The sequence below is a fragment of the Sebastes umbrosus genome, chromosome 21 (assembly GCF_015220745.1).
Source record: "Sebastes umbrosus isolate fSebUmb1 chromosome 21, fSebUmb1.pri, whole genome shotgun sequence".
Taxonomy (NCBI): domain Eukaryota; kingdom Metazoa; phylum Chordata; class Actinopteri; order Perciformes; family Sebastidae; genus Sebastes; species Sebastes umbrosus.
In genome coordinates this window covers 8,735,824-8,748,773 of record NC_051289.1, presented here as the reverse complement: position 1 = coordinate 8,748,773, position 12,950 = coordinate 8,735,824, and the positions used below count along the sequence as shown (strand labels likewise).

At 40.4% G+C, this 12,950-nt stretch overlaps 1 protein-coding gene across 4 annotated transcripts; it reads left to right on the top strand.

Moving 5' to 3' along the window:
• Positions 1-702: 702 nt before the first annotated feature.
• On the top strand, positions 703-12,621 carry dync2i1 (dynein 2 intermediate chain 1). 4 transcript variants are annotated; one of them, XM_037757435.1, is made up of 23 exons: positions 703-849; positions 995-1,048; positions 1,692-2,346; positions 2,432-2,499; positions 2,601-2,822; positions 2,932-2,991; positions 3,389-3,439; positions 4,271-4,493; positions 4,651-4,753; positions 4,929-5,058; positions 5,174-5,285; positions 5,367-5,455; positions 5,568-5,697; positions 5,851-6,023; positions 6,383-6,545; positions 7,870-7,983; positions 8,113-8,174; positions 9,644-9,695; positions 9,811-9,871; positions 10,210-10,309; positions 11,017-11,148; positions 11,803-12,026; positions 12,101-12,621. In XM_037757435.1, exons 1-23 carry the CDS (start codon positions 835-837, stop codon positions 12,270-12,272), a joined length of 3,165 nt encoding a protein of 1,054 aa, XP_037613363.1. In that variant the 5' UTR covers positions 703-834; the 3' UTR covers positions 12,273-12,621. The 4 variants fall into 4 exon arrangements, with proteins under 4 accessions (XP_037613363.1, XP_037613365.1, XP_037613362.1 ...); XM_037757434.1 differs by having other exon boundaries at positions 704-849; positions 4,259-4,493; XM_037757437.1 differs by lacking the exon at positions 2,932-2,991.
• The last annotated feature ends 329 nt before the right edge of the window (positions 12,622-12,950 follow it).

Sequence of the window (12,950 nt, the reverse complement as noted above, 5' to 3'; positions counted from 1 at the left end):
GTTAACACAGCTCAAAGCAATATCAATGTAATTTTTTTTTTTTGCAACCAAATATAATATTTCTATATAGTACAGTGCAAAATCTGAGAAAATGTTAACAAGATTAAAATTATTGACATCTTTCCACAATTCACATTAAAGTTTTTTTTTTATTATTATTATTCCAAAATGACAGTATACATAGTAACAGCATAAAACATTAAAAACATTTACATACAGAAGAAGAATAGCGAAAAAACATAAACAAAGAGTTGTGCCAAACATAAAAGGATAACAGAAATGAAACAAAACCAACATTAAAAATTAAAAAAAAAAAAACAATAAAAAAAAACAAAAAAAAAACTAAAACATAAATAAAATAAATAAATAAATAATAAGAAAAAAGAGACCACGTGAGAGTATGACAATAATTTCACTTCAAAACTTTAAAGATATTGCATACATTCATTGTTTTATATTTTAATAATTTATTTATTTATTGTGTTGAGTTGAATGTGCTACTTATTTTGTACTGAAAACATCTAAAATGAACCTTAGCAGCACATATACTATTAGTGTCAATCATTAAATCGTTTAAACGACAAAGAGTTTGTAAAGAAAATACGCATTTAGTAATAAAGTGGCCGTTACCAGGGCAACTGCTGTTGACTCCAGCGATTGCTCTGCTGTTGATTAACAAGCCTGTTGTCATGCTGGAGTGACGCGATCTCCTTGGTTTCGACCAACTGCGCATGCGCAGACGATATTTAACCATCATGGCGTCGTCGTTACCAAACATATGAGCTGATTTTCGGCGTTTAAAAAGCCTTTAAATATATAAACACAGATTATAACATGCACAGTGACAAGGTAAGAGCTTTATCTATGACTTAAACTAAAGCTGGGACGTGTTTATTCAGTAGAAATGTCGTGTCCTTGTCTTGTGTTTGGGGTTGATATGATAAAAACATGTTGATGTGGTCTAACAGTGAACATAACACATGTGTTTATACAGAAATTAACCAAGGAAGACACATGGAGACCAGCTGACCTGAGGAGACACATCAGGGTGAGTTTTTCAGAGTTTATTAAGCTGGATTTATATCAATAATGTTACAAAACCCTTCTCCCAAGCTCCCAAAGACAACCAGCAACGAGGAATTTGCAGTCCTTTTAAAGTTGATTTACTCATCTTCAGGGTAATAAACAAAACACAGCTCAACAACCTAAACTTACCTACTTAAAATAAAGGAAACAAAAGACAAATACTAACCTAACTCCTACTGAAAAACAGGAGAACAATGGGTTAAACAAAAGGCTGCCTACCCTACCAAACCTGGGCTGTGTTATGTGTTTGCAAATGTCATTACAATTCGTTGGTTTTCTTGCTGGCCGCCTTGGTGGCAGTTGAGAAAAAGGAGAGCCCGCTGGGACTGAGGGAAACTGGTCTTTTGAATCGGTGTCTTGAGGCTGGAACCAACCATCTCTCTGGATCAATCTACACACCTACACCCAATCAGCCACCTTGCCAAGCATACCTGCAGCTCATCACACACACACACACATCACAGAGAGAGAGAGAACAAAAGGATCCAGCACATTACAGCATATACACAGAATACAGAAATAAATGTTCATACGACCTTGGGGTCGTTACAGTAGACAAAATTACATCCAAATCATATGAATGGTTTTGTTCTCTCTCTTTTTAGGAGGAAGGACATAGTGATGACGTAAGGAGGCGAGATGACAATGAGAGGAAGCACCGTGGTGGGGAATCCATAGAGAGACGCCGCAGGGACCCAGAGAAGGAGTCCAGACGAGAGAGGGACAAACCCAGGGAGAGTACAAGGGAGAGGAGAGATGAAGATGAAAGAGACAGACATGCAGATCGGCGGAAAGAGGGTTCACGGGATAGGAGAAGTGACAAGGACAGGGACAGAAGAGATGACAGGGACAAGGAGAAGAAAAGGGAAAGAGACAAGTTGGTAGATGGGAAGAGGTACGATGATGATTACAAGAGGAGAGAATGGGAGCATGAAAGGGAGAGGGACACAGAAAGACACAGAGATAAGGAGAAAGAGAGGGAAAGGGACGGAGAGAGACGCAATGAGGAGGACAGGGACAAAAGGCGGGAAGAGAGAGACAGGGAAAGACGGAGAGAAGGACGGGACAGAGAGCACAAGGCTGAGAAGGAGAGACGGAGAGGTGGAGAGGGAGAAAGAGATCGGATGGAAAGGCACGAAAGAGAGAAGAGGGATCGAGAGAAAGAGCGACACAAAGATGAATATGAAGACAAGAGGAATGACAAGGAAAGACGAGAGAGACATGGAGACGGGAAGATTTTGGAAGCGAAGGAGGAAAGAGGTGAGACCACAGCAGTGTGCACATTTAGTTCACCATATTCACAGGATAGTTATTTCCATATGCGGTCATGTCTTTCTGATTTCAGAGCACAAAGAGGAACAGAAAAGACACAAAGAGGAGAGAGAAAGAAGACACAAAGAGAGAGGACATCATGTAAGCATATAGAAAAAAAATGAATTAACATTTTGCCTATATACTCTAAAGCATTTCACTTCAGAGTTGTGGCTCATTTGTGAATATTTGCTTTTCTCCAGGATGAAAAGCGGAGGCACGACATCGAATCCAGAGAGCATCGGGACACAAAGGGGTCAGGCGAAGAGGTCAGGCGTCACCATGGTGACAGAGAGCGAGCAGAACGGGACAAACACAGAGAGAGAAGGCACATAGAGGAGGAGGAACAGGAAAGAAATCATCACAGAGACAGGACCATCTCCAAGAAATCTGACAAAAGTCATAAGCATGAGACTAAAACTGAGGTTTGTGTGCCCATAAGTTGCCTCTAATAGATCATTTTATTTTCTCTTTATGGTTCCCTAATGGATTGGATGGCTTCTTTTCCCTCCATGTGTCATTTTTGTGATCCAGGATGTAGCAATGGTACCTGAGCACCAGAGTATGACAGATGTAGGAAGCACAGAGGAGCCTGTAAGATGCTTGATTACTTTGCGGTGCATTTCAGGGGACTTTTGTTTTTAATTTGGCGTTTTTTTCTTCTTCTTCTTCTTCTCATTGATAACTGACTGAACATAAATAATATGATATCAAGCCAGTTACAATGGAGTTTGATCTCACAGCTACATTTCTGTTGCTTTTTGCATGAAAACAAACCATATTCATGCTGCAGCTGCTGGTAGGCTGAAACTTGGTGCTTTTGTTTGGTGTGTGAGCCATATACTGTCTGCACGTCATGCTACACTATGCACTCTTTTACGTCTACAGTACATTCAGCTTCAGTTTCACTGCAGTGCTGCATCATCCCGAAGAATTTCTGCACACATATTTAATATATTTTCTATGTCATGCATTTATGTAATGTCTGCAGGTTGCCAATGATGAAGATTTGGCTGACCAGGAATACGAAGATGACTTTGAGGTAATAAAACAGCCTTCTAATTACAAAATAGGCTACATACTGTAAAACCAAATTCTATTATTTTTAAAGGGACAGTGTGTAAGATTTGGCAGCATCTTGTGGTGTGGTTGCAGATTGCAATCAACGGAGTACCCCTCCGCTCACTCCTCCCTTTCCAAGACAGCGGTAACGTGAGCTGTGGAGTGCGAAACCGTGGTAACGCCGCTCAGAGACCATCCATACCATAATAACACTACTTTAGGAGCAACGGAAGTCAGACGGCGGCTGGCGGTACCACGGTTTCGCACTCCATGGCTCACGTTACCGCTGTCTCACAAGCGTGTCCGAGAACTACAGTGGCCTGCAGGTAACGTAAAAACGTGAAAGGCTCTCTCTAGAGCCAGAGTTTGTTTTGTCCGTTCTGGGCTACTGTAGAAACATGGCGGACTCCGTGAAGAGAACCCGCTCCCTATGTAGATATGAAGGATTCATTCTAAGCTAACAAAAACACAAAGATTCTTAGTTTCAGGTGATTATACACTAATGAAAACAGTTATGAATATTATATTCCATTTCTGCTAATAGATCGCCCGAAATGTTACACACTGTTCCTTTACGTTTTCTCATCATGTTTAAATTTTGTTTTTAACATTCATTTACTCATTTTTGTGCTGCTTTTGCATGCCGTAATCGATTTACGTTCAAAGAAAGTGGTGAGTATTCAGAGCTTTTACGAGCGTATCCATTTTCATTCTTGCAAAGTTTGTGCTCATGGCACCTTTTTTTATATTGCGTTAAACATATTGCATGTAATAAATGGTGGAGTTTCTCTTTTGAAAGGATTATGAGGAGGATTTTGAGGAGATGGACGAGAGCGCGAATGAAGGTGAAGACGAGAAGGAGCCACAGCATCCAGAGGCGGGTAAAGAAGAGAGGGAGGAAGTGACATCGCAAAGGAGGAAGGAAATCGAAGCGATTCAGAGAGCCATGGATGAAGAGAACGAGAGAGTCGGAACAGCTCAGTCCAGACAAACTACGAGCACAGAGGAGGAAGAGAGGCCCAAATGGTCCAGAGGTACAGCTCTTTCTTCTGTCTTACATAAAGCACTTGGTGTTAATGCATGTTGCAGTGTACCCAGATTAGTTTCTTCATGTCTGATCTAAAGAAAATGTCTGCATATTTTGTGTAGAATTATAGGGGACATAATGCATCTTTGCTGCTCTGTTGATAGGATCAGAAAAGAACCAGAGTAGAGCCTCCCAACGTGGGAAGTTTATCGACTTTGTGGCCGCAAAACAGCGTGAAGTCAGCAAGAAGGTCGCCACAAAACAGAAGTAAGTTAACCTGCAAAAATGATATATTGTTAAATGGTCTGTAATATGATCAGATACTCATGGGAACTCACTTTTTATGATCCGGGGCACTTTTGTCTTGGAATCGTGAACAAGGATTTGTCATGTACAGAGTGTATATGTTCTTTAATAGTACCTTCAATGTGTAATTTTTCAGGAAACGCAGTACAGAGCTTCTTCGCTTAATTGATCTGGATTTCTCAATGACAGTCTCCCTGTTGGATCTGCCACCGGTGAATGAATATGACATGTATATCAGGACCTTTGGAACTGAAAACACTAAACAGGTCAGTATTTGTTGTCTTTTACACACAGATACCTGTTACCAAGAAAGAGAAAAAAAGGAAAATATTCCATATAAAATAGCGATAGTCTGTGTCTAAATATCGTCTTCCTTGTCAGGCTTATGTTCAGTGTAATGAGGATAATGCAGACAGAGACATCCAGACAGACGAGATCGAGGTGTGTGAGAAGTGGACGCAGCATCCTCCGGAGCACAACGGAGCCTGTGGGGGTGAGGAGAAGCTTGTTAAAAAGATTTTCTCTCTGATGTGTTTACATGTAGAGTTCAATAACAGTGTTTTTGTTTTGACAGATCCAAACCATTCCCAGGAGGCACGAGACAAAAGTGAAATAAACTTCGATTCACAGCGTCTGACAGCGTTCCTGCGCTCAGCCTCACAGGTTGTCATTTTACTCGTACACAGTTTTGAAAATGTAACACTTCTTGACTTCCTACATGAAGGTTTTTTTGTGGCCTAAGCTAATGTCTGCTGTCTTTTGTGACTGACTCAAGGTCATGGTTGTTCTGTTGGAAGAGGATCGAGCTGAGAGAAAATCCCTGAGGAAGCTGAGGTCTCAAACAGACACGCTGTCTTTCAGCGATGGGAGTTTACAGCTCAACACTAAGTTGCCTTTTCTTTATGGTACATTTTCACAGTATTCTCATTAGTGCTTTATCAGTTGTTAGTTGCTATTTGCACCTTGTGGACCATAGCAACTGTTCAGAATATGCTGTACAAACCAGCACATGTGTAGCTCTTCCCATGGATTGCACCATTTTTGATTGTCAATTGCAGATCGCCCCATCAGCCTGGTGCACTTCTCTCAGGTCCAGAGGCACACCATGATGTCAGTCCACAGCCCGACGACTAAGCCCAGCGCTGTGCGTCTAGACAGCTTCACCCTCATCTGCATCTGGAACATCTGGGAGCCGTCCAGACCTCAAAGAGTCCTCGTCTACGAATCTGAGGTGATATTTTAAAGATTCTTTTTTCAGTTGTAGCAAATTTTGTTGTGATAAATAACAACACTTTTCCGACATTTTGGCAAGACTAGTATTTATTAGCTCAGATTTAACAATTTCAATATACTGAGCATTAATCGTCTGCCTTATTGCTCTAGTTGCCCTCGAAAATAATAGTGTAGATCTCCATATTCCATGATATGAATATCCCAAAAGCCAGTCTTAAAATGTAACATGCACTAAAAAACAATTTAGTGACCTGAAATCAAATCTGCCAATAACTCGTAGAGGAACCGACACACATCTACGGCTAACATCCACAAAAACGTACTGACAGTAACCCCTTTTAATGCTCACTGCTGCAGGTGCAGTGCTGCTGCTTCAGCCCTGGGAAGGCCATATTGGTGTTTGCAGGCACATCGGTTGGCTCTGTGTTGCTGTGGGACCTGAGGGAGCATGCTAGTGACCATTACCGCCTGAAGATAGGGGAGGATGAGTGGACTTTCCGGCAGCCGACCTTCTCCACTGGTACGTTACAGATGAGAATACGTGGACATGGCTGTTTGAGATGATAATACCACCGATGAATTTGTGCTACAGAGTTTGAAACTGAGATTTTCCCAAAGATGTAACGATTTCACTCTTGCCATATTATAATTTTATATGTTTTATAGGATGCTTTTTGTGCCTTTTCCCTCTACTTTCTTCTCTGTTCCACTGTACCTCGAATTGTATCTTTATATAAAGAAGATGGTGATTTCCTCGTGGGTTTCTGCAGGGTTCACCAAGTTCAAGAGGACCTATTATGCTTTTGTGCTTTTCCCTTTCCTTTAAAATGTAAAAGGTCTGCAAAGTTACAAAGCCCAAAGTCCATGCCAAAGGGAGAAACACTGCTCCTGAACTGCCTGAAACGCCTTGCTTGAAGTCCCACCTTTTCTTCCGTAAAGTGGTGATGTCACCAAGTAACACATTTGCATAATACCTGCCTATTAGTTAGCTTGTCACACCCTTAAACAAAGCTACAGTAGTTAGAGCGGAGCTGAAGCAAAGTGTTTAGTTCGGTTGACCAATCACAACAGAGAGGGCCAGCTGACCAATTAGAGCAGACTGGGCTTCTTGTAGCAACCCAAAATACAAGTATGCAACTGAAAATAAACATATTAGGTCCTCTTTAACTTTAAGACATTTTGAATACCACATAGAATGCAATGTAATACACGACTCACAGTCATACTAATATGAAAGATATCAATGAAACCAGTAGGGATGAATGGACGGATTAATCAATAATAAAATAACTCATTTATTTAAGGAGCACATATGAATATTACATAAAGTCAGAGGTCTGGAACAATGGCACCAGGGATTTTCCAGACAGTTTTTGCTAAAACCGCATGCAAAAAACAAGTAACGCTACTGTTGACTGCAGGCTAGGAAAAATATTAAAGCTCTTTGATATTGAATTTTTGCCTTCTGAGGCGTTTTTGAGGAAATTGAAATCAACGCCTTTCAAGCTGTTAAATATACCGTGTCATTGGTCGTTTTAATTTCCGCAACCTAACACCAAGCATGTGTTTACTGAGCTTTTTTTGTCTCCCTTTATTTTGAGAATATAAAGCCCAGTGATCTTTCACTCAGTCCTCTTTGTTGTTGTGTATTTCACTCTTTCCGCTGCAAGGAAATGAATGTCAGCAGGCAATAAGAGGTCAACATGCTTATTTACTGTATACGGTGATTCAGTACAGCCTCTGCCCTTCCTCTCACTTAAAGTTCAGAGGCTATTTTCTCTCGTAACAGTAGTGTTGATTCAGTGTCTGCTCTTATCCTCTCTTTTATCACCTTGTCAACACAGATGCAGTGATGTCCGGGTCGGGCCATTTCTCGTCTGTGACGTCTGTAGAAGTCGTCCCCTCCGCTGTAGCGGGGGGGCCGAGGCCAGAGGTCCCCCTGTTGGCATCTGAGGAAGGTATGGAATGGTGTAGGGATAGTTAACACGCTGATTGAAGGTCTTGTGTATCGTTTTATAAATATGCCGTGTGCTTCTGCTATTCACAGGCGGGTTTACATTTAATTGTTATTCCGTTTCATAACGCAGAGTCGTCAGGATTGTCATTCCAGCTGGCTTCTCTGGATGAAATCGGGGTTTTAAATTTCTGGGTAAGTTGGGCAACAAAGTAGATCCTACATATTTTTCTTCTCTGCACCAGAATTTTTCAAAGTATGAGGTGCGCCTCCCACCTTCACCTCACGAGAGACACGTGAGGCGAAGATACTGCTGAGGTGAAAGGGACAGGTGCATGCCGCTGTAAAAACAACAGGAAGTTAGTTATAATAGTGTGGCCTGCTGATTTGGCCCACTCATAAACAGGGTCAGCAGTTGCAGCAGCAGTGGCTGTGACAAGCAGCTCATGGAAGATGCACCGATCCGTGGAAGTGATAAATGAAATGTGACAAATAAATACAGAGATATAAATTTACTGAATTGTTATTTATTATTAAAATAAAAAATCGTACACAAGCAACTTAAAAATCTTCAAAATTAACAGGAATTACGATTCAGGTGAAAAGCTTATTGATGCAGCAACAAATTGGTCAAAACTTAAACAGGATCATCACCATTGTCACCGATATCCGAGAACCTGAGTCAGTATCAGTATCGGTGCATCCCTAAATTAAGGTACTTAACGCCTACATCAAAAATCACACTCCTTCTCGGAGTCATAATTCAGTCAAATCTAAATACACAGACATGATACAGATATTTTTAGATTGAGCTTGACTTATACTTCCCCAGGATATCATTATCTCTGTCTTTGCCTTATTTATCGCAAATAAATGATCATAAATCTGCTTATAAATCATAGAAAAAAGATGGTCTGTATCTGCAAAACTTGCCTGAGAATCAACACATTTTTAAGTTTTGTTCAGTATCAAAGACATCCACGGAGTACTGTACATCAGACTATGAGTGTGTTGCAGATGGAAACTGCTAATAGATAATTCGTCATACTTTTAATGATGCCAGTTTGCCAAAATGTAAACAAATTAGGGCTGTCCTCGACCAAAAAAAATTCTTAATCGACTAACATTCATACGATTTTGTAGACAAATCTATTAGTTGTTGAAAGAAAGTAGAAAGAATCACACAAAGCACCACTTTAAATCTTGAGTTTACCAGAGATGTGCACATAAGTTTCTTGGAAATAAGTCATTCAGCATGAAAAAAGCACAAAAGACAGCTAATCGACTAAAGAAATCTATGTTGACTAACACCAAACAACCGAGAGGAGGGCAGCCTTAAAACAAATACAGGCTTAAAAGATTGACTCCATGGCGACATCCCTACTTTTCACATCCCTCAAAATGATGGGAACTGTATTTCCAAAACTTTCAGCATGATTATAACCTAAATAAAACTAAGACAAAGAATAATAGTACAAGTGACAAATTCCATTCAGTTCAATTCAATCCAATATGAACTTTTTTCTGTAGCAGGCTCAGAATGGCACTCCCCTCTATCCTTTTATATACAGATATTTGTCCTGTGTTGATAACCTGTGCACAGAGCGATTTTGAAAAAGTTATGCCTTGATGGACTTGCATGATTTCCTCTTTGTGTCCTTTAGGTGGTAGTGGAGCTCCCAAAAGCCAACGAGGCAGGCTCTCCAACAGATCTAGGTAAGGCCGTCACGTTTCAGAGCACTCCTATTTTTTCCACAAACATACTCATCTTTCTCTCACATGTGGCTCCAGCTTCAGCCTCTCTCTCTCTCTCTGTCGTTCTCTCATGCAGGGCTCAGGCCCGGCGGCAAAGTGAAGTTACTTCACAGCTCTCATCTTCTCACTGCTGAGAGGTGAGATTGATAAATAGCTTGAGATGATCATCCGTCACTGCCACCCGCGGGGCTCAAAATACCCCACAATGTCTTTGCCCAGTGGAACACAGCTGCTCTGTCGCAGTCATACGATCTTGTTTGTTATTTACTACGGGCTGGTGTTTTTGTCACCTCAACATTTGATGGGAAATATATCTGTGGTTGTATATATATATGTGTGTGTTCAGTGTGAATGTGATGAAGTGTCGTGTTCTACTTTTGAACAGTTTGTTTTTGGCTGGGAATGCGGTAACCTTTGACCTCCGGTTTGGCTTCTTTTTTTTTTGCCCTTCTCTCTTGGTCTGTCTATCTCTCAGGGTATCATCACGAGATGCAGCGAAAACAGGGCCGTTACAGACGCTGCATTTAAAGTTCCTTCCAACAGACTCCAATCATTTCTTTATCGGCACCAATATGGTGAGCATTATCTTGTCTGCCATATATGATGATCTTACAAATTAAAGGGATAGTTCAGGTGTTTTGAAGAGGGGTTGTTTGAGGTTCTTATCCATAGTCAGTGTATTACCTACAGTAGTAGAAAGTAGTAAGTAGTAGTAATAGAAAGGCCGACCTAAACAATTCGATATCAGTCTAAGTGTATGCTATATTTACAATGTTTTTACCACTTTACCTTGCTGTGAGACAGCCCTTTCCGACAGGGAACTGAAGCCGTTGTATCCATCTTTGCTCCCCCCAAAGCCACCAGACTCCGTTGAAAAAAACTGTAATTTTATCTCACACATGTATTTTTCAATGGAGTCTGGTTGCTTGGTGAAAGCATAGATAACAGCTTCAGTTCCCTGTCAGAAACAAAGACTGTATAGCTATGTCAGGGCAAAATAAACCGGCAAAAATATTCTAAATATAGCGTACACTGAAACTGATATTGATTTTTTTTTAGGTGAGCTTTTCTGTTAGGTGGCTAAAAACTTCTCCAAACTGGGGTCATGCCGACTGTCATCTACTGTAGGTAATACACTGACTATGGATAAGTACCTAATACAAGCCCACTTCAAAGCACCCAAACTATCCCTTTAACCCGCTCAAGAGATTCAGAAACTATTTCCAACCCAATGCCCCACAGTTGCAATGTCATTTTGTGCATTAATATCCTTTCTTTCTAGGGTCTGGTCAATCATGAAACGAGTCACGGTTTGAAGGCTCCACCAAAGTTTTACAGGTTTCAGGAGGCCGGAGTCCGACCTGTTGATGTCACCTCAATCCACTTTTCTCCCTTCAGGCCACAGTTGTTCTTGGTGAGAGTGAATTGTCTTCTTTGTTTTTAGTAAATATTTGTCTCTGATACCCAGTTCCATAGACATGTTTCCTAGGTAGAGAGAGAGACAAGAGAACTCAATATCAAATCCTAATATCCTCCTTGTGGCGGCTTGAGCATCCGTCCAGAAATGCTGGAAAATGGGACAAGACCACCCAACCAATATTGCCTCCAGCATTGATTCTGAGATCCAGTTTTTGATTTCATTTTTTTGGGTTGTGATAAACCTCACACTTCCAGCAAAAGTCTCTCCAGCTTTGTTAATTTGCAGTAATCTTCTGGGTGTGGATGATGACACCTTTCCTCCAGAGGGATTTCAATGTCATGAAAAGCATTAAATTAATTTAACATAGAAATGTTAAAGAACAGGAGCCTGCAAACGATTTAATGCTGTGCACAAAAGCATCTAATTTTTTCAGGGTGCTTTGATTATGATCCAATCCAGATATCATGATCAACTTTTGCCATCACAGCAAATGCCAAAAACAATAAACTGTCCTTGGTGATCTCATAGTGCAGGACAGAATCAATACAGCCTGCCAATAAGACCATCAAATAAAAGTACCATAAATATAAAAGATAATCTAAGACTATAATAAATTATATAATATACTTTCCCCTGTCCTGATTCCAGGTGGGCTGTGGGGACGGCAGCATCAGGCTGCATGCAGTCAGCCATGAGCATCCTGTGGCGGAGTGGAGGAACGGTACCGCCGGGGAACCGGTGGTCTCACTTCAGTGGACCCAAACCAGACCAGCAGTGTTCTGTGTGCTCGACGCCGCCTCGAACCTCCACATATGGGACCTGCTGAAGAATGACACAGAGCCCGTGGTCACCGAACGGATGGACTCTGACAGGTAACACTGGACGGATATGAGGGATGATTTGTTATATTGATGTATGTGGTGTTCATGCTCTCCTCTCCTCTCAGGGTGACAGCCATGGCTGTGTTTGGAGACTCAGGACAACAAAACACATATTCAGGAGTAGCACTGGCACACAAGTCGGGGAAGATAGAAATGCAGTATTTCACAAGACATTTTACTGCGCCCATTACTGCAGAAGAGGAGAAGTTGGAGAGTATGATGACGGAAGCCTTCTGAAACACCTCGAAGCATCTTGTATTGCTGCATTAACTGCATTTTAAAACTCTGGAAGAGCATAAAGATCAATTTATACATCTGTTTTTCTTACACTTTGTATCTCTGTCATATTTATATTTGATGTGTTTGTTAGTAGATATTTTTACATGAACATAACTATGAGAAGAATGTGGCTGATGATACCAAAGATCCTTTACAGGGGCCTCAGTATCATTTAATATCTTCCATAAATACATTATAAGAAACACGTGATGTAAATGTTTGTTGATGTAAATACAGTTTGATTAATGTAAAATATTTGTATGTATTAACAACTTTAATTTTATACAATAAACTGACTATATCTGAAGTTGTGTTATTTAATTCTATGGTAATTTTTATTTTTTGTTACAACTTTCTGTTTTTGTAATTTTTTAAAAGCACCTGCCTAATCCTGGTTTAAGTATATGTTTAACCAGGGCCACAGCTTTTAAAATTTAACCCAAAACAAAAATAAACTCTAAAATATTTTCATTATTTGGAATTTTTAACATTTGATTTATTCAGTTTACAGTTCAGTTCTATTATCTCTACATTTTATTTCCCAACATGATGGTCTTTGTTCTGTGAAAATGGTATCTTCAAAATTTCAACAAACAACTTTTGATGAGTTAAGAAAACCAGCCCTGTTTTCGGCTT

Excerpts from the sequence above, each read along its gene's own strand:
- dync2i1 (XM_037757434.1), top strand. Across the intron at positions 6,024-6,382 it reads TCCTCGTCTACGAATCTGAG|GTGCAGTGCTGCTGCTTCAG; the intron begins GTGATATTTTAA and ends TCACTGCTGCAG. Across the intron at positions 9,696-9,810 it reads AGGCTCTCCAACAGATCTAG|GGCTCAGGCCCGGCGGCAAA; the intron begins GTAAGGCCGTCA and ends TCTCTCATGCAG.